The sequence below is a fragment of the Salvelinus sp. IW2-2015 genome, linkage group LG26 (assembly GCF_002910315.2).
Source record: "Salvelinus sp. IW2-2015 linkage group LG26, ASM291031v2, whole genome shotgun sequence".
In the NCBI taxonomy this organism is placed as follows: domain Eukaryota; kingdom Metazoa; phylum Chordata; class Actinopteri; order Salmoniformes; family Salmonidae; genus Salvelinus; species Salvelinus sp. IW2-2015.
In genome coordinates, this window is record NC_036866.1 from 27392422 (window position 1) to 27419658 (window position 27237).

Consider the following 27237-nt stretch of genomic DNA (forward strand, 5'->3'; position numbering starts at 1 on the left):
ATGATGTTTTACTCATTGACTTAAACCTACATTTCTGGACCCGTCATGACAGGTGAAGCTCTAGACTACACTAGTAAAGCTGCTGGGTCCTATACTGGGATATCCACTGCTCCATATTCCCAGGTCCCTGCTTATAGTGTCCTTAGATCCTCAGACGGAATGGTATACTCCTCCATAGCAGCCCCTGTTCCTTCTACATATGCCATTACCACCCAGCCAGGGTCCATCTTTAGCACCACCCTACCCCCTACCACCACCCTCCAGGAGCAGCCAACCCAAGCCCCATACCCCTATGGCTTCATCCCCACCACCGACCCTGGCCACCAGATCATCAGCCTGGGCACTRGCCTGCCCAAGGACCTGCTGCCCAGCGCTCTGGCTGACATCATGACTGGCTTCCCTGCCCTGTACTCTGACCAAACCCTGGAGGCCATTGCAGCCTCTCTGGAGGCCCTAGCCTCGTTGCCCATGTTCCCCGGCCTGGATGACAGCAAGATCACCCAGTATCAGATGGAGAGGGAGTTCCTGCAGCTGGAGAAGCTGAAGCAGTTGTGTCTGGCAGAGGAGCTGGAGTGGGAGAGGCAGGAGATCCAGCGCTACCGCGAGCAGGAGCAGATCATGGTGCAGAGGGAGCTGGAGGAGCTGCAGGTATGAATGTGTGTGTATATGTCTCTTGTGCTAATGTATCTGTTACTGTAAGCAGATGGACAATTGGCTGGACAACAATGTTATTCTTATCTATTCTAGTCTATTCTATTCTACAGGCTCTGAAACAGAAGTTGTTAGTGCAACAGGAAGAGGAGCACCAGGCACACCTTGTAGCACAGCAGGAGACCTACAACCAGCAGAGGGAACAGCTAGAGCAGATCCAACAGCTCCAGGTGCAGCTACAGCACCAGCTAGAGGAGCACTACGGTACCACAGGAACCTCAGATAACCTGCTAGAGGCACAGTATGCAGGGGTGGGGGATAACGGTCAGTACTGGCCTGTTAGGGATGAGTCCACCACCTCATCCACTGTCATCCAGCTAGAGGGTGGGGTGCAGTATGTGACCGGTGAGGGTCAGAGAGAGGTTGGAGGTCAGGACCAGCTGCAATTCAGTAGGAAACAGTCGGCAGGGTCTAAGCAGCCTGGTGATCAAGGGTATGGTACAGGGGTGGTAGGGAAGAGGATAGTGGACAGTGGGGTCCAGACAGACGATGAGGACTCGGTAGACAGAACATATGTGGGGAGGAGGAAGAGGAACAACAGGAGGGGTGTAGACAGCAGTGTTCAGACTGATGATGAGGAGGACCAAGAGGATGAGTGGGACATGCCAACCAGGTCGCGGCGGCGCTCCCGCTCCAGCAAGCACAGCGGCGAGGGAAAACACGGTGGCTCTAAGGTCTCCAGCATCGCCATCCAGACTGTGGCAGAGATCTCTGTCCAGACCGACCACTATGGCAGCATCAAATGCCCCAGCATCCAGATGGACACTAAGGTGGAGATCATCAAACACATCTCAGCCCCAGAGAACTCTCAGAGAGGAGGCAGCCTCAGCTGCCAGACAGACACAGACCGCAGGCGCCACTTGCCCGTAGAGGTGGGCTACAGCGCCCACCTGAAGGCAGACCTCGCCCCCAAGTCCCCCAAAGTGCTTTACTCTCCCGTGTCTCCCCTCTCCCCGAGTAAGGCCATGGAGGAAGGGCAGAAGAGGCTGACCACTGACCCGTCCAGGTTTTCCTCCGGCCCTAGGATGCTGAAGCCTGGACCGAAGTCTCTGCCTGACCCCAAGTCTCTCAGCCCCACCATTGAGGACAGGATAGGCTACCACTACACAGAAACCTACTCTGTAAGTCACTGTAGTAAGAATACTGGTAACATAAGATAGTGTTAAACATGACCACGTTCAAGTTTGCATAGTTAAGCACTTTCTTCGCACATTGTTGACATTTTTGTTGAAAATAAACCTGGCAATAGTATTAAGTACTCTATCTTATCTCGTATCTTATTGCTTTTCCCTCTGTCCTAGGGCCAGGGCTCTCCGTCAGGCACTGGAAAGAAGGTGAAGAGGACCCTACCCAACCCTCCCCCGGAGGATGACCCTCTGACTGGCCCGTCAGGCTACAGCACCAACTCAGCGCGCCGACGGCTCGGCCGTCACACCACCATGGCCCGGGCCAAGATCTTGCAGGACATCGACAAGGAGCTGGACCTGGTGGAGAGAGAGTCATCCAAGCTCCGCAGAAAACAGGCCGAGCTAGACGAGGAGGAGAAAGAGATTGATGCCAAGCTGAGGTAATTTATTAATTTAACAATTTGTGAACCAGGCAAGTCAATATAGAACCAGTTCTGATTTACAATACAATACCATGCTTTAGATGAGTAGAATACATTGGTGTGTATGCAGTGATTCCACATTTTTAGCACTTGGAAAGCACTGTATAAATCCAGTCCCATCTTCTCTTTCTAACAGGTACCTGGAGATGGGCATCAACCGCAGGAAAGACGCCCTCCTCAAGGAGAGGGAGAAGAGGGAGAGGGCCTACCTGCAGGGTGTGGCTGAGGAAAGAGACTACATGTCAGACAGTGAGGTCAGCAACATCAGGGAGACCAGAGGGAACAGCCACGGCCTGGAGAGACCCAGGACAGCTCCCCAGTCAGAGTTCGACCAGTTCATTCCCCCTGAAACTGAGGCTGACTCCCAGTACTCCACTCTTACCAGTCCCTACTCCCACTACACCCAGTATGTCCCCCAGACCCAGGCCATCAGCAACTACCCCCAGCAGACCCTGTACCAGCAGCAGGCCCTCTACCAGCAGCACCCCTATCAGAGTCAGTCAGTCTACTCCTCTGTGCCCAGCCTGTCCTACCCCCAGGCCTCCCACTCCCACCAGCAGGCCCAGTCCTCAGGCTACCAGTCCAAGAACAACACCAACTACGAGGTGATCCGGAACCAGCCCATGATCATCGTACCCTCCTCCAGCGAGGGGGGGTATGGGGTGGGGAAGTACGGTAGCCTGGAACTGAGGATGGGCCTGGAGGAGAGGAGCATGGCCTCCAGCCCCATGTCTAGTATATCTGCTGAGTCTTTCTACGCTGACATCGACCACCACAATGCCAGGAACTATGTTCTGATAGAGGACATAGAGCAGCTGACTAAAAGCTCTACAGTGCTGGGCTCTGCAGGGCTGGGGTCAGGGTTCAGTCTGCCTGATAAGGACCTGTCTAAGGCTGACAGGCTGCTCCGGGCCGCTGAGGCCAGGCGCACTGCAGAGGTAACTGATATGTAAACAGTAGATGTTCTTCTGTGGAATGGGGATGTTGTTACAAATTGTATGTCAGTGTGTTTTGCTCCGTTTTTTGGGTTGGTATTTTGCTATACCACATTTGCCTGTTCACTTGGGTGTTGGGATGATGATGATGATAAATTATTGTATTGTGTTTGTTTAGGTTGCAGAGTTCCTTGGTAACTCGCGTTTGCACAGCTACGGTAAAGGAGAGGAGGACTCTATGGAGGAGCCTTATGAGCTGAAGCTCCTGAAGCAACAGATAAAGCAGGAGTTTAGACGAGGGACGGAGGGTCTGGAGCACCTCTCAGGCCTGGGCATGCCTCAGTACCTCCCCACTGACCCCAGCTACAGACACTTCCCTAAGGCTGACAAGTACAGCATCAGCCGGCTGACTCTGGAGAAACAGGCTGCCAAGCAGCTCCCTGCCGCCGTGCTCTACCAGAAACAGATCAAGAACCAAAAGAAGGCAGCCCTGTTGGACCCCAAGATAACCAAGTTCTCCTCCATCCAGGAGAGCAGAGACCTGGAGCCAGACTACAGCAGCTTCGTGGGTTCTGGAGCCTCGTCTGTCACCAACCTGTCCACGCGAGCCAGACTGCTCCAGGATGAGATCACCTTTGGCCTGAGGAAGAACCTGTCTGAGCAGCAGAAGTACCTGGACTCCTCCCTGGGATCTAACCTGGCTGGCTCTCTGGGCCAGAACCTGGGCCAGTCCCTTGGCCTGGGGGGACCCACCATGAGGACTACCCTACAGGACGACACCATCTACCCCAGCGGCACGCGCTCTCGCCCCTCCTCCCGCCCCAACTCCCGTCCCACTTCCGTCTATGGCCTGGATCTGTCCATCAAACGGGACCTTTCCAGCCCCTCTCTCAGGCTGAAGATTGAGGGAGAAGCATTGGACGCAGCGTTCGGCACGGGGGTGGCCAGGACCAAGCCCACCAGCCTGCCTATAAGCCAGAGCCGCGGGCGCATCCCCATCGTGGCTCAGAACTCAGAGGAGGAGAGCCCTCTGAGTCCTGTGGGAGAGCCCATGGGCATGGCCAGAGCCTCAGCCGGCCCTCTACCACCCATCTCAGCTGACTCCAGAGACCAGTTTGGCTCTAGCCACTCCCTGCCGGAGGTCCAGCAGCACATGAGGGAGGAGTCCAGGGCTACACTGGGACATAGTGGGGTCTACGGCAAAGACATAGCCTTCATCATGGACGACCTGGGGGGAGCCATGTCTGACAGCGAAGGTAAATGGCTCCTGAGGCTGTCACAGCACCCTGACTCTCTGGACATGCAGCTACCGCATGCTCCTGACTGTGTTTATGTCTGCCTGAGAAGGCTCCTGATCACCTATTATTTCTCATATTTTGTGGCTTTTGTCACGTAACTGTGTTTGTGTTTTGTTCTGGTTGCTGTTTCTGTTTTGTTTGATGTCTGCATGCAACACTATTTMTTTTCTTCACTGATACATAATACTGTTGATGTTATGTAGGAGACAGCATGTCGGTGTTGTTAACTCTATCTGTGATGTTATTAGCATGCTCCAGTTCTCTTCTTTTACATGTTGCTTTTCTGCTTTCATCACTGACCAAATGTGTATTATGGGACACAGGGCTTCTTTAAACCATACAGAACAGTGAAATATCAATAGTGGATAATAGGTGATCATAAATAACACACACTTTAAGTGCCTCTGAGTACTGCTTTTGAAGAGAAAGAAAAGAGAGTGATAATATATTTGAATGAGTGGGAGACTAATGAATATCTAACAGTATGTCACTGCCATCTGGGTGCTGTCTATAACCTATAGGCACCTTCGTCTACACCACTCTTTCCCTCCTTTTTCTTCTCCTTTCCCCTCTTCTTCTCCATACATAACATGTTATCTGGCTCTTGCAGGAAGTATATCAGGCCTTTAGATAGACATACAGTATATTTACTTTTCCAAGCACCCTTGGAGCTATTGTGGAGCTTGGCCCCCTGGCAGCAGCCATTTTAAAGGCCTAATGCTGAATCACTATGTGTGGGTCTGGGTCTACTTACTGTAATTGTTCAGACGATGCAGACAGCCATTTATATAGAGCACCTGCCTCCCTCACTTTGTCTCCTGGCCAGCAATACACACATTTACTATTACAGCAGTAATAATAGAGAGCATTATACTCACATTCATATTGCAATGCAATGACATTTTTTCCCTAAGGATTATGGAGTTATAGATCATTTGTTTGTGTATTTGAGTTTTAGATTTGAACCCATGTTGATAGTAGACATACAGTATATTTTATGATACTCACACCATACATAGTTATTTATAGCATATTCATCCCTGTCCATCTTGGGTATTTTCCATTTTGTATTCATGCATGTTGCTCTGAGATTAAAAGTGTTTGAGTTTCCATTTCAATAAAGCTTTAAAGCATCTTTTGCATGACGATGGTTGCTGTGAATGTTGGTTGCTGTGAATGTTTCTAAGGGACTGTAAATGTGCATGCTCTCTTCTGATTGGCAGCATATGAATGTGTTCTCTCCCCATCTCCTCCTGGGGAGTAAGTGTGAAATTACAGCTGTCCTTGCTTCTATTTTAAAGGGATACTTTGGGATTTTGACAATGAAGCCCTTTAACAACTTCCCTAGAGTCTCAGCATCCAGTATGAAATTAGATGTTGTTTCGCAAGCCAATGCTAGCTAGCGTTAGCACAATGACTGGAAACATGCTAGCAGTTACCATAGACTTCCAGTCATTGCGCTAACGCTAGTTAGCAACTTCCTTAAATCTGCATGAAAATACATAAAAATGGTATCCACGAGTTCATATGACTCTGAGGTAGTAGATAAAGGGCCTCATTGCCAAAATCCTGAAGTATCCATTTTAGTGTTTACTAACCAGGACAACACTCCTAAATATGTCTCTATGCTTCTGTTCCTATGTTTCTATCGGCCCGGCATAGTGTAGTCAGTTTCAGAGTGACCACCATTTAATTTACATATATAAAAATAAAAWWAAACATTAACAAGCAGAAACACMMACCAATAAACATTCATATTCAAGTGGATTCATTTTAGATAGCATTTTTCTTAGACATGCATATAGTACCGTTTTAAATGTACTTTAAAACTGACTCCAATGACAGACTGGTGAGTAGTTGATCAGCAGCAGACATAAATATGACCCCACATAAATAAGAGTGTCTATCTGCCTTGGTTCCAGCCCTAACTGACTCCATGCTGACACTGAACAGAGATGATCCCAGAATCTTTCATGAGAGTATCAGACACGGTAGAGTATTCTAGTTTAGAATGCTGCCTGCCCTCCACTAATACAGCAGCACCATGTTAAAGGGACACTCCGCAATATGATACCCAGCCATGCGTCTAGGAAAGGCGCCAATTGGCAAGAGCAAATACGTCGCCACACTGTGATGTCATATAGCTGAGTTTACCTTTAATATTTAGACTGCTTTAGTCCCCATGTGACTTTACAGTATCTAACGCGATGATATATTCGTAAATACCCATGTATTTGTGATAGATAGATTTACAATTAATCTACAATTGCTCTATTATGACATACATCTTTCATGCACTTCGCTTCAGAAATGCAAACTCCCTGAAAGACTATAACGTTATAAAATGTATTTATTTGCTTACAGAGCATGTGCTGACTTAGATTTAGTCCAGTGCATGTGATATACAGTGTAAGTGGATGGAGACATAGCCCACTGAATAAGTCTTAGATTCATTGACGTTGTGTTGTAGCCGTTTCTAAAACATCTAACTTTACACCCCAGCCGGAGGTCCCAACTGGAACATAGAAGGTGAGAGCTGCAGTGTGAACGGTCTAGTCCAGACCACATCCCAACCCCATGTAGCTTAGACAATGTCTGCCTCCACCCCACAACACCCCACGCCCCATGGTGCTCAATGACCAGATGTAGATGGTATCATACACACAAACATATCAAACCCATTTCTGGAATGACCCATATTTGGATGGTACTTTACACATATCAAACTCATCATGGAATGACCCATATGTCGATGGCAATGTACTGTAAATGTATCATATACTGTAGTGGTTAAGCAATCCATATCTGGAATGAGCCACATTTAAATGGTTCTGTACATACACTACCTAATCAAAAGTATGTGGACACCTACTCGTTGACAATCTAATCCAAAATCATGGGCATTAATGTGGACTTGGTCCCCCCTTTCCGGCTATAACAGCCTCCACTCTTCTGGGAAGGCTTTCCACTAAATCAAATCAAATCAAATGTATTTATATAGCCCTTCTTACATCAGCTGATGTCTCAAAGTGCTGTACAGAAACCCAGCCTAAGACCCCAAACAGCAAGCAATGCAGGTGTAGAAGCACTAGATGTTGGAACATTGCTGCGAGGACTTGCTTCCATTCAGCCACAAAAGCATTAGTGAGGTTGTGCACTGATCAAATCAAATCAAATTGTATTTGTCACATGCGCCGAATAGAACATGTGTAGACCTTACAGTGAAATGCTTCCTGACAAGCCCTTAACCAACAATGCAGTTCAAGAAATAGAGTTAAGAAAAGATTTACTAAATGAACAAAAGTAAATAATGTAAAATAATTACATAACAATAGCAAGACTATATACAGGGGGTACCGGTACCGAGTCAATATGCGGGGGTACAGGCTAGTCGAGGTAATTTGTAAAGTGACTATGCATAGATAATAAACAGGGAGTGGCAGGAGTGTAAAAACAAAGGGGGGTATCAATGTAAACAGTCTGGGAGGCCATTTGATTAATTGTTCAGCAGTCTAATGGATTGGGGTAGAAGCTGTTAAGGAGCCTTTTGGTCCTAGACTTGGCGCTCCTGTACCGCTTGTCGTGCGGTAGCAGAGAGAACAATCTATGACTTGGGTGACTGGAGTCTTTGACATTTTTTGGGCCTTCCTGTCACTGCCGTTAAAAAAACTGGACCAAAGCGCAGCGTGGTGAGCGTACATATTCCTTTTTATTAGAAATGACGCCAAAAAAAACAATAAACAACACAAAACAACCGTGAAGCTTAAGGGTATGTGCCACAAACAAAGTTAACTTCCCACAAAGAAAGGAGGGAAAGGGCTACCTAAGTATGGTTCCCATTCAGAGACAACGATAGACAGCTGTCCCTGATTGAGAACCATACCTGGCCAAAACATAGAAATACAAAATCATAGAAAAGAAAAACATAGAATCCCCACCCCAAATCACACCCTGACGAAACCAAATAGAGACATAAAAAGGCTCTCTAAGATCAGGGCGTGACACTTCCTCTGACAACACCTAGTATATGGGTCCTGGATGTCAGGAAGCTTGGCCCCAGTGATTTACTGGGCCGTACGCACTACCCTCTGTAGCGCCTTACCGTCAGATGCCGAGCAGTTGGCCTACCAGGTGGTGATGTAACCTGTCAGGATGCTCTCGATGGTGCAGATGTTGAACGTTCTGAGGATCTGGGGACCCATGACAAATCTTTTCAGTCTCCTGAGAGGAAAAAGGTGTTGTCATGCCCTCTTCACAACTGTCTTGGTGTGTTTGGACCATGATAGTTCGTTGGTGAAGTGGACACCAAGGAACATGAAACTCTCAAACCGCTCCACTTCGGCCCCGTCGATGTTAATGGGGGCCTGTTCGACCCTCCTTTTCCTATAATCTAAGATCAGCTCATTTGTCTTGCTCACGTTGAGGGAGAGGTTGTTGTCCTGGCACCACACTGCCAGGTCTCTGACCTCCCTATAGGCTGTCTCATCAATGACGGTGATCAGGCCTACCACTGTTATGTCGTCAGCAAACTTAATGATGTTGTTGRAGTCGTGCTTGGCCACGCAGTCGTGGGGTGAACAGGGAGTACAGGAGGGGACTAAGCACGCACCCCTGAGGGGCCCCAGTGTTGAGGATCAGTGTGGCAGATGTGTTGTTGCCTACCCTTACTACCTGGGGGCGGCCCGCCTTTCTTGGGCACAGGGACTATGGTGGTCTGTTTGAAACCTGWRGGTGTTACAGACTTGGTCAGGGAGAGGTTGAAAATGTCAGTGAAAACGCTTGCCAGTTCGTCCGTTTAAGTACAGGTCCTGGTAATCCATCTGGCCCCGCGGCTTTGTGAATGTTGACCTGTTTAAAGGCCTTGCTCACATCGGCTATGGAGAGCGTGATCACACAGTCGTCCGGAACAGCTGGTGCTCTCATGCATGCTTCAGTGTTGCTTGCCGCGAAGCTAGCATAAAAGGCATTTAGCTCATCTCATAGGCTCGCGTCACTGGGCAGCTTACGGCTGGGTTTCCCTTTGTAGTCCATAATCGTTTTCAAGCCCTGCCACATCCGACGAGTGTAGTAGAATTCAACCTTAGTCCTGTATTGATGCTTTGCCTGTTTGACGGTTCGTCTGAAGTCATAGCGGGATTTCTTATAAGCGTTTGGATTAGTGTCCCGCTCCTTGAAAGCGGCAGCTCTAGCCTTTAGCTCGTTGCGGATGTTGCCTGTAATACATGGTTTCTGGTTGGGATATGTACGTACGGTCACTGTGGGGTCGACGTCGTCGATGCACTTATTGATGAAGCCAGTGACTGAGGTGGTATACTCCTCAATGCCATTGGACATATTCCAGTCTGTGCTAGCAAAATAGTTCTGCAGCGTAGCATCCTTGTCATCTGAATACTTCCGTATTGAGCGAGTCACTGGTACTTCCTGCTTTAGTTTTTGCTTGTAAGCAGGAATCAGGAGGATAGAATTATGGTCAGATTTGTTCAATGGAGGGCGAGGGTGAGCTTYGTATACGTCTCTGTGTGTGGAGTAAAGGTGGTCTAGAGTTTTTTTTCTCCTCTGGTTGCACATGTGACATGCTGGTAGAAATTAGGTAAAATGGATTTAAGTTTGCCTGCATTAAAGTCCCCGGCCACTAGGAGCTCTGCTTCTGGCTGAKCATTTTCTTGTTTGCTTATGGCCTCTTACAGCTCGTTGAGTGCGGTCTTAGTGCCAGCATCGGTTTGTGKTGGTAAATAGACGGCTGCGAATAATATAGATGAGAACTCTCTTGGTAGATAGTGTGGTCTACAGCTTATCATAAGGTATTCTACCTCAGGTGAGCAATACCTCAAGGCTTCTTTAATATTAGACATCACGCATCAGCAATTATTGACAAATAGACACACCCCCCCCCACCCCTCGTCTTACCAGACATATCTCCTCTGTCCTGCCGATGCATGGAGAAGCCAGCCAGCACAATATTATCCGTGTCGTCATTTAGCCACATCTCGGTGAAAGATAAGGTATTACAGTTTTTAATGTCCCGCTGGCAGGATAGTCTTAATCGTAGATCGTCTAATTTGTTTTCCAATGATTGCACATTGGCCAATAATACGGAGGGTTGTGGTGGTTTACCTACTCGACTAATTATTTTAAGGCACCCCGCTCTCCTTCCCCTTTTTCTCCATATTTTCTTCATGCGGATGACGGTATTTGGGCCTTGTCTCGACAAAGCAGTATATTCTTCTCGTCAGACTCATTAAATWAAWAAAAATTGTCCAGTTCGAGGTGAGTAATCGTTGTTTTGATGTCCAGAAGCTCTTTTCGGTCAAAAGAGACGGTAACAGCAACATCATGAAAAATGTGTTACAAACAATGAGAAAAAACAAACAAAATAGCAATTAGGCGATTAGGCCTGGCTTGCAATCGGCATTCCAATTCATCCCAAAACTGTTCAATGGGGTTGAGGTCAGGGCTCTGTGCAGACCWGTCAAGTTCTTCCACACCGATCTCGACAAACCATTTATGTATGGACCTCGCTTTGTGCACGGGTGCATTGTCATGCTGAAACAGGAAAGGGTCTTCCCCAAACTGTTGCCACAAAGTTCACAGAATTGTCTGGAATATGATTGTATGCTGTAGCGTTAAGATTTATCTTCGTTGGAACTAAGGGGCCTAGCCCGAACAATGAAAAACAGCCCCAGACCRTTATTCCTTCTCCACCAAACTTTACAGTTGGCACTATGCATTGGGGCAGGTAGCGTTCTCCTGGCATCTGCTAAACCCAGATGTGTCTATCGGAATGCCAGATGGTGAAATATGATTCATCGCTCCAGAGAACGCGTTTCCAATGCTCCAGAGTCCAACAACAGTGAGGTTTACACCACTCGAGGAGACGCTTGGCATTGCGCATGGTGATCTTAGGCTTGTGTGCGGCTGCTCAGCCATGGAAACCCATTTCATGAAGCTCCCGAAGAACAGTTCTTGTGCTGACGTTGCTTCCAATGGCAGTTTGGAACTTGGTAGTGTGTGTTGCAACTGCAGACAGACGAGTTTTACGCGCTACGTGCTTCAGCACTCATTCTGTGAGCTTGAGTGGACTATGACTTCGCGGCTGAGCCGTTGTTGCTCCTAGACGTTTCCACTTAACAATATCAGCACTTACAGTTGACTGGGGCAGCTTTAGCAGAGGAGAAATTTTACGAACTGACTTGTTAGAAAGGTGGCATCCTATGACGGTGCCACATTGAAAGCCACTGAGCTCTTCAGTAAGGCCATTCTACTGCCAATGTTTGTCTATGGCGATTGCATGGCTGTGTGCTCGAAACAGCCAAATCCACAAATTTGAAGGGGTGTCCATATACTTTTGTATATATAGTGTATATCAATGCCATTTCTGGAATTCATGTTCATGCACTATTGCAAGGTCGCTCAGATACGGCTCACATTTGCATTACATACATGTGTTACCACAACAGTGGTATGTCTGAATACTAGGTAAGTATGTGTTGAGGGTCTCTCACACAATTATAGATGTAACTCTGATCATGCTGTTGGATCACCCTAATAACACCATGTACTACCTCACTGTCTCAGGGCAAAGGGAACTGTACTGTGACTGTGGAAGACACTCCTCCACTTCCACCTAAAGTCTGTTTACTGTGTCCCTGACCCACTGTGGAGATGTTTCACTCTCTCTATGCATGACCTGTTAATCTGCACACACATATACACACACACACACGCACACACACACACATACAAACACACACACACGCACACACACACACCGAGGACCTCTGCATGCCAATGTGCACATGACATACCTAGTTCAAATATATCCATCCCCATCCAGTCTCTTAAATGTTCACTGATCTGATAGTACTGGGGATGGGACAGTAGCTGGTTATCTACCATGCTGCCTTCACCTCTCCAGACAGCTCTGATCACTGATCACTTACGAGCAGTAAACATGGAGCAAAGGATGTGTTTGTAAAGTATTGTAAGGGGGTGCAACTTATACCCAATTTCACATTGCCATCTAGCTCCCACCCCAAGACACTTGCGTAGATCTGATCATCCACATCACGTAGACTCCGCCAAGCCTACCAGAGAGTGATTTGGAGTTATTAAAATATTGCAAATACCTTTAGATCTACATTAAGTGCATATATGGTCCGTGGCTGGAGGCTAGTGGTTGATTTGGAGTTGGGCATCCATACTGCTAATATTGTGTTTGACAATTGAGTATCCCCTCTCTGTCTGTGTCTCTGTCCCCTCCACCCCTGTGTCCCCCTGCCCCGTCTTTGTCCCTGTGTAGCGTACCACCTGAGGAGGGAGGACACTGACTGGTTTGATAAGCCTGCAGAGAGACAACATCAGGAAAATGGACAGCCTCTGGACAGGAGACAGGTGAGAGGAGCTGGATAGGATAAGTCTAAATTAGTGAACTATATTTAATAAATAAACTGCTATATCCATCTTCCCCCTCATTAAATATACATTGATAGTGCCTGTTTTGTTCATGTTGTCTTTAGCAGAGTTGTACTCAAACTGTAACCAGCAAGGTCGCTGGTTACAGTCAATCTACCAGGTTAGTTACAAACAGCACAGGAATGAAATCATCGCCATGTATTGATTTGACTAATGTTGCAAAAATGTGCTTTAAAGCAGTATCCAAATCCATAGGATGTAGCGATTACAATATAGTAGCCATATCTAGGAAAACCAAAGTTCCAAAGGCTGGGACTAATATAGTGTAGAAGAGGTCATACAATAAGTTGTATAGGGAGTTTTATGTTGATGATGTAAATAATATTTGCTGGTCTGTGGTTTGTAATGAGGAGCAACCAGACGCTGCACTTGACACATTTATGAAATTGCTTATTCCAGTTACTAATAACCACGCACCCATTAAGAAAATGACTGTTAAAACTGTTGAATCGCCTTGGATTGATGAGAAATTGAAAAATGTTATGGTTGAGAGGGATGAGACAAAAGGTATGGCAAATACGTCTGGCAGCACAACCGATTGGCATATGTACTGCAAATTGAGAAATCATGTGAATAAACTAAATAAAAATAAAAATAAACAATACTATGAAACAAAAATAAATCATTCAAAGAATGCCAGTAATAAGCTTTGGAGCACCTTAAATGAAATTTTGGGGAAAAAAGTTAAACTCGGCTCCATTAYTCATTGAATCAGATGGCTCTGATTCATCACAAAACCCACTGATATTGCCAACTACTTTAATGATGTTTTCATTGGCAAGATTAGTACACGTAGGCATGACATGCCAGCAACAAACGCTGACACTACACATCAAAGTATATCTGAMCAAATTATGAAAGAAAGGCATTGTACTTTTGAATTCTGTAATGTGAGTGTGGAGGAGGTGAAAACATTATTGTTGTCTATCAACAATGACAAGCCATCAGGGTCTGACAACCTAGATGGAAAATTACTGAGGATAATAGCGGACGATATTGCCACTCCTATTTGCCATATCATCAATTTAAGCCTACTGAAAGGGTATGCCCTCTGGCCAGGAGGGAAGCAAAAGTAATTCCGATACCCAAGAATAGTAAAGCCCCCTTTACTGGCTCAAATGTGATGACCGCCTTGATTCGGTCTTATGTATCAAAATTTGAAATTGTGTTTTTTACGTTGGTTAAAAGCAGAGATACAGAGCTACACAATGGTATATCATACACTGCATTTGAGGAACAGTGCGAAAGTACTTCTGCTTTGACAGTTTATAAACTTTTGAGAAAATGGCCCTTGAATRTTTTGGTACACCTACTGGAGAGCTTTTCTTTGTCTACACCCATTCAGAATTGTTCACACCCTTTTAAGCCAGCCCCACCCATCTCTTTAAGGATTCACATGTGAGGTCATGTGCTAAACAGTGAGTAGTGTAGTAAAGATTTAGACAAAAAGTGGTAAAAGTTGTAGCCAACAATAAGTAAAAATTCCAGGTAAACAGAAAGTGTCCAAATATAATATAAATATTCGATGACGCTTACCCAGACACACTTGTCTAAATTGATGGGTCATGTGAAAGAAATGCTATAACCCCCAGCCACATCTTACCAAGTGTATGGGACTCTACAGAAGGTGTAAACGGTACAGCGAAGTGGTTACTTGTATAGTAGCAATATCAAAAATAGATAGTAAAATAAATATTAAGAAAAAAAGAACAAGTGTCAATGACAGTAGAGAAAGAACAAAATAATATACATTATGTTCAAGAACAATATCAATAAGGATATCAGTGAAAGATGAGGTAGGTATATGCCATCAATCAGGGGTAAAGTGGCTGAGCAGCAGGATATGTGACTAGAGGCACTGCAGATAGTGCTGATGGCTGGGATCTCGCCCCCAGTGATTAACTGGTCCGTCCGAACCACGCATGAACAAGGGAATCTATATTCCGGGAGCCTGTTTCTGTTCTGCCCTTGACTTTGGTGCAGGGCATGTGATGTCCATAGCCTCTTCCTCGCAAAACTCCCTGTTCTTTTCAAAAAGATAAGTTTGTCTAGCTGTGTCCAGTCCAGGTGCTGCTGGTACAGGCAGACCATCTATGGGAGGAAAGATGTTAGCTTTGCGCAGCAGCTGAAACCTGGTCCCGACTGAGTACTAACGCTCCTTGGCGACAACAACACCAGACTCCAGAGCATCGAAGCTGTAAAACAGGAAAAAACTACAAAATTGAGAAGACATTACAACTTTGCATAACATCAATTCACCTCTCAAGTTTAGATAATAAGAATGACCTCGATATCCTCGTGTCAAGTCACTCTGGTAGAGAGCAGTAGCAACACATTTGCAGTTCTCCATGGCTAACATTATATATTTTGAAAAAACTGCAGTAGAAAGGATTATCTACACATAACGAGCAGCTCATTTTATAGACAGAAGATGCTACAGGGCAGACCAATCCGAACTCATCTCTCGGCATGTCCAGCCCATTCAATATTTCAGTCAATCATGGCTAGCGGAAAGGTTCCTGKCTTTTTCTGTGGTTAAACCAACTAGGTTTGTAATTTAACTATGTATTTCATATTTACAGATGGCATACAAGTTTGTTATTAAGGCACATGAAAGTTCAAATGTTCCAGAAGGCATTTCTACCAAAAAATTTATTAAAAATAAAATAAACGTTCAAATGCCTCTCCTGTGAAGTCGTGACTTGCGACATACGCCTAGTTTCCTGAAACGGGTCACAAATAGCCGACCAATCAGCCTGTTACCAAACCTTAGTAAACTTTTTGAAAAAAATTGTGTACGACCAGATACAATGTTATTTTACAGTAAACGAATTGACAACAGACTTTCAGCACGCTTATAGGGAAGGACATTCAGCAACCACAGCACTTACACAAATGACTGATGATTGGCTGAGAGAAAATGATGCTAAAAATATTGTGGGGGCTGTTTTGTTAGACTTTAGTGTGGCTTTTGACATTCTTGTTCATTTTCTGCTGTTGGAAAAATGTATGTGTTATGGCTTTACACCCCCTGCTTTATTGTGGATAAAGAGTTACCTGTCTAACAGAACACAGATGGGGTTCTTTAATGGAAGCCCCTCCAACATAATCCAGGTAGAATCAGGAATTTCCCAGGGCAGCTGTTTAGGCCCCTTACTTTTTTCAATGTTTACTAACGACATACACTGGCTTTGAGTAAAGCCAGTGTGTCCATGTGTGTCTCAATGCTATACACGTCAGCTACTACAGCGACTGAAATTACTGCAACACTTAACAAAGAGTTGCAGTTAGTTTCAGAATGGATGGCAAGGAATAAGTTAGTCCAAAATATTTAAAAAAAACTAAAAGCATTATATTTGGGACAAATCATCCACTAAACCCTAAACCACAACTATTGAATAATAAGTTGAGGTGATTAAACTGCTTGGAGTAACCCTGGATTGTGAACTGTCTTSGTCAAAACATACTGATATAACAGTAGCTAAGATGGGGAGAAGTCTGCCCATAATAAAGCGCTGCTCTCCCTTCTTAACAAGCAGGTCCTACGGGCCCTAGTTTTGTCGCACCTACTGTTCAGTAATGTGGTCAGGTGCCAAATAGAGCACAGCTCTAGCTGGCCCTTAAAAGTACTCGGGTATGCATGTCAATAATATGCATGTCAATCTCTCCTGGCTCAAAGTGGAGGAGAGATTGACTTCATCACTACTTGTTTTTGTAAGAAGTGTTGATAAACTGAATGTACTGAGCTGTTTGTTTAAACTACTAGCACACAGCTCAGAAACTCATGCATAACTCACAAGACATGCCACCAGAGATCTCTTCATAATCTCCAAGTCCAGAACAGACTATGGGAGGTGCAAAGTACTACATAGAGCCATGACTACATGGAACTCTATTCCACATCAGGTAACTGAATCAAGTAGAATCCGATTTAAAAAACTAGTAAAAATACACCTTATGGAACAACAGGGGCTGTGAAGAGACAAACACACAGGTACAGACACACATACGCACACAAGCACTAGCATACGCACTCTACACACACGTACATTGTAATATTGTTGAATGGTGGTATTATACATTTTGTATTGTGGATGTGTAGCGGTGTAATAATGTTATATGATGTACTGTTTTATCTTTTGCTTCACATGTAATGTAAGTGCCTTAATGTGTTTGGACCCCAGGAAGAGTAGCTGCTGCCTTGGCAAAAAAAATACAAATACTCCATGCACTGTGTGCCTCCCCCAGATTAAGCTGATTCCCTATGTGTTCCCTCACACCCGGCTCAAACTACAGAGGGACCCCAAGGACACCAGTGTCTCAGGTAGAGCAGAACACAGTAAACATTCTCAACAGTTTTCAGTTGTGCTAACATAATTGCAAAAGTGTTTTTTGATGATCAATTAGCCTTTTAATATGATAAACTTGGATTAGCTATCACAACGTGTCATTGGAACACAGGAGTGATGGTTGCTGATAATGGGCCTCTGTACACCTATGTAGATATTCCATTAAATATCTGCTGTTTCCAGCTACAATATTAATTTACACTGTTAACAATGTYTACACTGTATTTCTGATCAATTTGATGTTATTTCAATGGACAAAAAATGTGCTTTTCTTTCAAAAACAAGGACATTTCTAAGTGACCCCAAACTTTTGAACAATTGTGCACATATGTGTGTTCCCTGCAGGGAATGGCCTGGGGATTCGTGTGGTGGGAGGGAAAGAGATTCCTGGGAGTCGTGGTGAGATAGGAGCTTACATTGCCAAGGTTACGCTCGGGGGAGTGGCTGAACAGACAGGGAAAGTGGTGGAAGGTAAGTGTTTGTGCACATGTACTTGTGTAAGGTATAAATGGAGCAAGAGAAGGAGGAGCGAACAAGAGATTAGTCATGTCTGTTCATACAGGGACACAGTCTGATTTAAGGTTGAGAAAATACTGTGGGCTATAGCCGATGGGATCGTCATTATAGTGGGATTTTAATCCGTGCGGAAAGAAAATGAAAGTGACATTTGGAAAAAAAACTATGATTAACATTCTTATACAGCAATATCATAACTCATAAGCGCATGTTGTATGCATTTCAATTTGTCTGAGTTAAGCTGGATGAGGTATATTGATTATTTCACACGTGTTCTGGACGAGATAGACTTCTCAATGTCAGATTTCAGCTCAGAGCAGATTAGCTACTGGTTTAAGCAGAAATCTATTATTATATTAATCATTTCAGGCCACTGTCAGCTCACTGTGAATGTCTTTGCCAAGCTCTCTGAGCACCATAGAGAGATGAGAGGGTGTTTGTGTGTGTACAGTATGTTTGTGTTTGCGTGTGTGTCTGTCATGTCTCATTCTCTGAGACATCAGAAAAAAAGTTCTGTCTCTTTGCACTCTGCCCCTTTGCAATGCCACAAAGACTAGCCATTATGCTGTATTTAGCACACACACAGTCATTCAAACTCTCTCCCTTTATCTCTATCCCTTTCTCTCTCTGTCTCCCTCTCTCTCAATCTATCTCTGTTTCTCTCTCTGTCTCCCTCTCTCTCAATCTATCTCTCTTTCTGTCTCTCTCTCTCTCTGTCTCTCTTTCTCTCTCTGACAAACATACATGTTCACACAAACACTGACACACACACCAAATCAAATTGCATTTGTCACATGCTTCGTAAACAACAAGTGTAGACTAACAGTGAAATGCTTACTTACGGGCCCTTCCCAACAATGTAGAGAGAAAGAAAATACAAAAAGAATAGAAAAGTAAAACACGTAATAATAAAAATACACAATTAGTAACGATAACTTGGCTATATACACGGGGTACCAGTACCGAGTCGATGTGCATGGGTACGAGGTAATTGAGGTAGCTACACTATGTACATATAACTAGGAATAAAGTGAATGATAATCAACAGAAGCAGCAGCGTATGTGATGAGTCAAAAAAGGGTCAATACAGATAGTCCAGGAAGCTATTTGGTTAACTATTTAACTAACTATTTAGCATTTTAATGACTTGGGGGTAGAAGCTGTTCAGAGTCCTGTACACACACACACACGCATACACACACTGAAACACACACACACACAGTATTTAGCACCCTCCCCCTCTTTCTGCTTCCGTTCATCATATTACTGTAAAACCCTCCTTTCTGAAGCACATAGATTAGTACAGGCTACAGGCAGAATATAACAAAGTAGAAGAGACTTCAGAACACACCACTGTAATTACCAGACATCCTGAACAATGTGTAGGACATTAGCTTTCTCCTACTGCTATATTTCAGGGATTTACTGTCACATGTGGGACGTGTCTCTGCATCCAGCCCTCTTGGGTTAAACCAGAAGGAAAGCCTGGTTCTTTATAGTTCTATAGTGTAATCCACTCTGCAGTTAGGGATGTTTCTGGGGATGAGATAGTGTTCATCTACTCCCTCTTGCTATCCTACTCAGTTCAGACGCTGTGACGTCACACCCTGGCGGTGACACTTGCGACATGGGACAGCCTTGACTTTTCTGAGAGAGGAGTTTGAAGGACAAATACACACATACACTTTCTCTCTCTGCATATGCCATCTCCCTAAAATCCCCTGCAGTTTATAATTATATTAAGCTTTATACAGATTGTGGAAATGATTATGTAGCTAGAGTAGGTATCTCAGTGTATTGTAATTTTGACAGAATGTTTAGGTGTTTGTGTTTCTCTAATATATACAGTACCAGTCAAAAGTTTGGACACACCTACTCATTCTTTATTTTCTTTATTTTTACTATTTTCTACATTGTAGAATAATAGTGAAGACATCAAAATTATGAAATAACACATATGGAATCATGTAGTAACCAAAAAGGTGTTAAACAAATCAAAATATATTTTAGATTTTAGTTTCTTCAAAGTAGCCACCCTTTGAATTCATGACAGCTTTGCACACTCTTGGCATTCTCTCAACCAGCTTCATGAGGTGGAATGCATTTCAATTAACAGGTGTGCCTTGTTAAAAGTTAATTTGTGGAATTTGTGTCTTTCCTTCTTAATACAGTGGGGCAAAAAAGTATTTAGTCAGCCACCAATTGTGCAAGTTCTCCCACTTAAAAAGATGAGAGAGGCCTGTAATTTTCATCATTGGTACACTTCAACTATGACAGACAAAATGAGAAAAAAAAATCCAGAAAATCACATTGTAGGATTTTTAATGAATTTATTTGCAAAGGATGGTGGAAAATAAGTATTTGGTCAATAACAAAAGTTTATCTCAATACTTTGTTATATACCCTTTGTTGGCAATGACAGAGGTCAAACGTTTTCTGTAAGTCTTCACAAGGTTTTCACACACTGTTGCTGGTATTTTGGCCCATTCCTCCATTCAGATCTCCTCTAGAGCAGTGATGTTTTGGGGCTGTTGCTGGGCAACACGGACTTTCACCATCCGCCAAAGATCTGGAGACTGGCTAGGCCACTCCAGGACCTTGAAATGCTTCTTACGAAGCCACTCCTTCGTTGCCCGGGCGGTGTGTTTGGGATCATTGTCATGCTGAAAGACCCAGCCACGTTTCATCTTCAATGCCCTTGCTGATGGAAGGAGGTTTTCACTCAAAATCTCATGATACATGGCCCCATTCATTCTTTCCTTTACACGGATCAGTCGTCCTGGTCCCTTTGCAGAAAAACAGCCCCAAAGCATGATGTTTCCACCCCCATGCTTCACAGTAGGTATGGTGTTCTTTGGATGCAACTCAGCATTCTTTATTGTCACATACACCAGATAGGTGCAGTGAAATGTGTTGTTTTACAGGGTCAGCCTTGTAGTCCGGCACCCCTGGAGCAAATKAGGGTTAAATGTCTTGCTCAAGGGCACAGATTTTCACCTTGTCGGCTCGAGTATTCGAAGCAGCAACCTTTCGGTTGATGGCCCAACACTCTAACCACTAGGCAACCAGCCACCCTATTACACAGTAACCCTTCTAGGAATGGAAGCAGTCATAGGACCATTGTGTTGTTGTGGTCTTATGGTGTGCGTTTGGGGGGGGTGATGAGAGACAGAGAGGAGAGATAGAGAGAGACAGAGATAAATAGAGAAAGAGAGGGAGAGATGAGGAGTGGGGAATGAGAGACGGAGAGAGAGAGAGAGAGAGCGTATCCTAAATGTTGCTGTGGCCTTGACTCTCTAACATACAGAGAGAGAGATATGTTAATAAAATCTTTTGTTGTCACAGCAGCTGGCGAGTTACTTCGTAAGCAAAAGTCTTATCTGAAGACGAGGTTTCATTTGTGTAAGTGCAGCCACAGCACCGATGCTGGCATGGGTTTGAGTTTACTGTGCACTTTCTCCCTTTCAATATCCATCATACAGCTCTTACTGCTATATACTCTGTCATGCTCTCTGAGTCTTGTCTGCTGTGTGAACCTGAACCTGAAAAAGATATACTCTAGTCTAGTGGTTCCCAACAAGGGGTACTAGGGCCCCCTGGGGGTACTTGGCCTATCCACAGGGGGTACTTAAGAAAACCCATGAGACCATACATTTACTGGTAAAAATGCACTAAGGGGGTACTTATTAGGTACTCCGGGCTGAACCAAATTCAGTAGTCGGTACAGTAAACAAAAAACGTTGGGAACCACTGTTCTAGTCAATGAAATGAAAGGCAGTGGTGTTTTTAAAAGACGTAGAGCCTACTCTTGAGAAGGAGTAAGACATTTCTCCCTGAGCTAAACTTGTTTGGGTTGTGTTTTGTGTTCTGAGATGCATTGAGACCAAGGTGTCTGTAGTCTGAGCTTGTCTCAAGACCCTGACTGCAGGATCGAGAATCGATCTGTGGTGCCATAGCAGTTTGAATCATGTGTCATAAACATACATAAACCAAACAGAGATAAGCGTGATATTATGAAGGGTTAAGTGTTGTTACGTTATCTTACTGCCGTGAAAAGTGCTCTCTCGCTCTCTGTCTCTCTCTGTAGGAATGCAGGTGTTGGAGTTGAACGGGGTTCCTCTGATGGGGAAGACTTACGAGGAGGTGCAGTGCATTATGGGTCAGCCGTCTGCAGAGACTGAGCTCTGTGTGAGACTGTGAGTCAAATATCTTACTCCTCATCGCTCTCTATCCTTTCTCATCCCTCTCTCTTCTTATCCCCACTTAATTTAGATGAGAACAACATTTGACCTTCCTGTCTGTCTCTCTCAGTGACCTGAACATGCTGTCTGACCCTGAGCGCCCCCAGGCCCTGGAGAACCATGACCAGCTGAAACCTGGTACACCGCTACATTGTTATAATGCTTCATCATGACTTTTGCACTTTGTTGTTATAATGTATCATAATGTTTATGTAACTTTACAATGCTTCATTGTGAATGTTACTGTGTGTGCGTCTATGTGTGTGTAGGTGACAGGCAGTCTTCTCCAGGAGTGGACCCAAAGCAGCTGGCTGCAGAGCTGCAGAAGGTTTCCCAACAGCAGGCCCCTGGGATGGGGGTAGGAATGGGGGTGGGGGGGCCAGGAGGAGTAGGGGTCCTCTCTGCCCTTGACCGCTCAGCTCTGTTACAYTCAGGCAATGCATCGGCCAGCTCTAGTGCCGTCCCCAGCCCCGGCCAGCCTGCCTCCCCAGCCATCAACAAGAAACAACGCCACAGCGCCAAGGTACTGCCTTCATAGTAGTACATTATGATATTGAGAGCCCGTAGCTACCTGTAGAGTATGTTATTACAGCCATATGGCTGGTGAGTTCATAATTAATGATTCACAAATGCTGTGCATGTGTACGTGCGTTTGTGTGGTAGAGGTCAAGGTCAACTGCTGTGGCTGCATTGTGGATCACAGAAACATGACTAGCTAATTATAGAGAAACATGCATGGTATATGTGTGTAGGGTATCAGGAATCAAGCTAAGACCCATATGCGGACACGTCGAATTAACAATGGTTTAATAATCCAACAGGGGCAGGCAATAGACAGGTCAAGGCAGGCAGGGGTCAGTGGGGCAAAGGTACAGATCGGCAGGCAGGCTCAGGGTCAGGCAGAGTGGTCAGGCAGGCGGGCTCAGTGTCAGGACAGGCAAGGGTCAAAACCAGGAGCGCGAGAAAAACAGAGACTGGGAAAAGCAGGAGCTGAGAACAAAAACGCTGGTTGACTTGACAAAAAAGACGAACTGGCAACGAATAAACAGAGAACACAGGTATAAATACACAGGGGATAATGGGGAAGATGGGCGACACCTAGTGGGGGGGTGGAGACAATCACAAGGGCAGGTGAACAGATCAGGGTGTGACATAGGGAGATAGAGAGAGAGAGAGAGAGAGAGAGAGAGAGAGAGAGAGAGAGAGAGAGAGAGAGAGAGAGAGAGAGAGAGAGAGAAGAGAGAGAGAGAGAGAGAGAGAGAGAGAGAGAGAGAGAGAGAGAGAGAGAGAGATGGCATGCATGGGGTGGTGCAGTGTGAGTGTGTAAATACACATTGTATTAACTACTTTCTATGGTAGGTAGATTATGTAATATACTGCATCTCAATTAACTGAATTAACCTTCTCTGACTGTACAGAATGATTTTTTCGGTTTTGTTAATCCTCTTCTAGTAAGCCAGAGGCCACACTACAAGCAGGCTTCTCATGGCCAGTGTGTATGCTAGTGTGTGTGTGTGTGTGTGTGTGTGTGTGTGTGTGTGTGTGTGTGTGTGTGTGTGTGTGTGTGTGTGTGTGTGTGTGTGTGTGTGTGTGTGGTGTGTGTGTGTGTGTGTTGTGTGTGTGTGTGTGTGTGTGTGTGTGTGTGTGTGTGTGTGTGTGTGTGTGTGTGTGTGTGTGTGTGTGTTAATGTAGAGTGTGTGAACATGTATCAGTGAGACTGGTATCGGTATAAACAGAGTGTATAATCGATGCTTTTGTTTGTTTTTCAGTCGGCAGCGGATGTGCAGGTGCTAAAGCCTCAGCCTCACCCTATAACAGGAGAAATACAGGTAGGCCTGCTCAGGGGTGGCACCAGCTACACCTCAAATATGATTGGCCACCCTTAGTGCCCCCCTATTCTCACTGTCACCTATTGGATCAGAGAGCTGTCAATATGGCTCAGATTGGAGAGAAAAGACAATGCTTTTGTTCAGGCAATTCATTTTGGCTGGCTTTAGGACCATGCGGATACCTTGGAGTGGGCGCAAAGGCTGTGATTGGCTGGCTGGCTTTAGGATTATGGAGAGCATAGCTACAGTGAGGGAACACTGAACAGTGCAATCTCTCTCAATTGATATGTGGAAAGCAGAGCAGGAAGGTGGCTAAGGAACTGCTGGTTGAGTTGACAGGAAACTCAACTAGAATTTTTAATCCCGGTGTTTAGCTAGTGTGTACCAGCTATCAGGCCGACAGCCTCATAGCATCAATACTGCGTAATAAATTCTGCAGTCAAACTTTTTTCATTATGTAATCCAACATTTTAGTGGATATGTGTGCAACAAAAGTTCAACATTCACCTTTTGCTACTATTTCTGTCAAGTCTATGCATACAGTTTGATGCATACATTTCATAAATCCAATGTATGCGGAACACAGAACGCACTGCAACTGCCTCTGCAATGTAATGCTGCAAGGCAAACGCAGCGTTCCATTGGAAATGAATGTACTTCTGGTGTACCAAAACGCAGTGACGCTGTCGGTCTGATCGAGGTGTAATTGCTGTATGGGATGTGTTTGTCCTTTATCGACTAAGGTGAAATGAAGCTACAGCAGCCAAGGTGAGAACAGCTGAAGTCAATTTTGCTTCTTTTTTTGATGTTCTCCAAATATAATTTTAGAGCTTTTAAATTGTGTAGAAATAGAGTAGACCTAAATCAGCTTTAAAAAATGTATATATTCCTTGTAGGGGGTTACCACTAAACTTGTATCTAACGTGAATATTTTCCCAATGTTAATATTCAAATAGATGTATTTAAATAAATGAGGGCAGTTACAAATAAACAGTTATTCAATACAATGCATCTAAGTTTAAGCCAATTTGCAATGCTATTTGTGGTACAATTTGACTGGTTCTTGGTACCCCCTTGGCAAACCCCAGTCTCACACCTACTCTATTTGCTACTGACTCCCCCCAGTCTGGAGTCTGTGGAGTGTGCCTTATATTCCTCAATTCCTCCACTTGATTGATCCACCTGTCAAGAGTTTGATGATTAGTCAGAATCAGGTTGTCCAGTGTTGAGAAACACTGGTCTACATGCCTGTAGAACCTAGTTGAACATACTGCATGTCTCTCTCTGTCCGCTCGGTCTCCTCCAGCTCCAAATCAGCTATGACAGGAACCTGGGGAATCTGATAGTGCATGTGCTCCAGGCCAGGAACCTGGCTCAGAGAGACCCCAACAGATACTCTGACCCCTTTGTCAAGGTCTACCTCCTACCAGGGAGAGGGTGAAGCCTACTTTCACAATGCTTGCTACTCCTTCTGGACTGCTTTTTTTTTCTCTCTCTCTCTCTCTCTCTCCTCTCTCTCTCTCTCTCTCTCTCTCTCTCTTCTCTCTCTCTCTCTCTCTCTCTCTCTCTCTCTCTCTCTCTTCTCTCTCTCTCTCTCTCTCTCATCTCTCTCCTCCTCTCCTCTCTCTCTCTCTCTCTCTCTCTCTCTCTCTCTCTCTTTCTGTACTCTAATGAGTATTGACTGTTATTATGATGTGCCTTTATTAATCTGTTAGATTTACTGTGAGCTCTCTGCGAACGATTGATTGTAAGTAGAAGCCTAGGAGTTCATAAAACATGATAGTGACACATCCAACTGTGGGCTACTTTCATTTCTTATCTCCATGGCTTCTAACTGGCCTCAGTTGGCATATTGCGTGTACCTGTCTGGTTATTGTGGCTAGTCAGATTAATATAATACTTTGATTCAAATGTTTGCATGCTTTGCAAGAAGAAGGATTTCCCTAATAACCCTGTTTACATCAGGCTAGCTGATGGCTCTCTGATAACTGCTGAAAATCGGCAATCAAAATAAATGTTCAACCACAGTGACCAAGTTATTTTTGGGAAGCATATTTGATTCTGAGTTGGGACATATGAAGTCTGTTTGTGAAAACTACTTCTAAGACACATACATTCAGTTGATTCAAATTCACTTCACTCACGCTAAAGAGGGAGGCTCTCGGCTGGTGCTAACACACGCGCAGAACAAATACACCACTGGAACGCCGATTAAGGTGTTTACATATCATAATAATTCACAAGATTGCTCCGAAAACCAGGTGTTTTAATCGGTGTATGTTTACTTAGATTTTGACCTTACGCCGATTAAGATAAGCAGAGTAAGGTGTTTACATGACTATTGCATAATCTGACTACTGCCATGGCCTAGTGGTTAGAGCGTTGGGCCAGTAACCGCAAAGGTTGCTGGATCAAATCCSTGAGCTGACAAGTTAAATATATGTTTTTCTGCCCCTGAGCAAGGCAGTTAACACACTGTTCCCTGGGCGCTGTGGATGTCGATTAAGGCAGCCCCCCGCACCTCTCTGATTCAGAGGGGTTGGGTTAAATGCSGAAGACACATTTCAGTTGAATGCATTCAGTTGTACAACTGACTAGGTRTCCACCTTTCCCTAATCAATTTAATATCAAAGTATTAACCTTTATTTAACTCGGAAAGTCAGTTAAGAACAAATTCTTATTTACAATGKTGGCCTACCCCGGCCAAACCCGGACGATGCTGGGCCAATTGTGCGCCGCCCTATGGGACTCCCAATCACGGCCGGATGTGATACAGCCTTGATTCGAACCTGGTGCATGTAAACGTACTCATGGACATATACTACAACTTCATATGAAACACTATTTGGTCAGTGTATCAAAGCATTCTATATTTACTCTAAGATATTCTCTAGAATGAGAGCAGCAGAGATAGCAGCAGAGAAGGAGGAAGAGCAAGGATAGCAGCAGAGAAGAAGAAGCAGAGGATAGCCAAGAGGGAGAGCAGAGGGACATAGCAAGCACGAGAGAGAAGAGAGCAGAGGAAGGCGCAGAGAGGAAAGAGCAGAGGAATAGCAGCAGAGAAGGAAGAGGCAAAGGATAGCACGCAGAGAAGGAAGAGAGCAGAGGATAGGCAGCAGAGAAGGAGGAGAGCAGCGGAAAGGATAGCCAGGAGAGCAGGAAGATAGCAGTCAGAGAGAGAGTAAGGGAAATAAGAGCAGAGAAAAAGATGAAGTCAGAGACAGTAAAATATTAGGGAAGGGATAGAAACAGATAAAGAACCGAATCAAAGAAGGGT

The 27237-nt window shown here is 44.8% G+C and overlaps 1 protein-coding gene across 1 annotated transcript in view; it reads left to right on the forward strand.

Annotated features, from left to right (window-relative positions):
* Positions 1 to 27237, forward strand: part of LOC111952764 (protein piccolo-like) — a 54856-nt gene that overhangs the window by 7790 nt on the left and 19829 nt on the right. Inside the window, exons 3-16 of the mRNA XM_070435023.1 lie at positions 53 to 648; positions 765 to 1832; positions 2013 to 2278; positions 2457 to 3258; positions 3434 to 4511; positions 6476 to 6544; positions 12853 to 12944; positions 17274 to 17349; positions 17720 to 17845; positions 21978 to 22086; positions 22202 to 22269; positions 22401 to 22654; positions 23901 to 23960; positions 25267 to 25397. Of these exons, the coding sequence (XP_070291124.1) occupies positions 53 to 648; positions 765 to 1832; positions 2013 to 2278; positions 2457 to 3258; positions 3434 to 4511; positions 6476 to 6544; positions 12853 to 12944; positions 17274 to 17349; positions 17720 to 17845; positions 21978 to 22086; positions 22202 to 22269; positions 22401 to 22654; positions 23901 to 23960; positions 25267 to 25397 (4795 nt within the window). The remainder of the gene's footprint in view (positions 1 to 52; positions 649 to 764; positions 1833 to 2012; positions 2279 to 2456; positions 3259 to 3433; positions 4512 to 6475; positions 6545 to 12852; positions 12945 to 17273; positions 17350 to 17719; positions 17846 to 21977; positions 22087 to 22201; positions 22270 to 22400; positions 22655 to 23900; positions 23961 to 25266; positions 25398 to 27237) is intronic.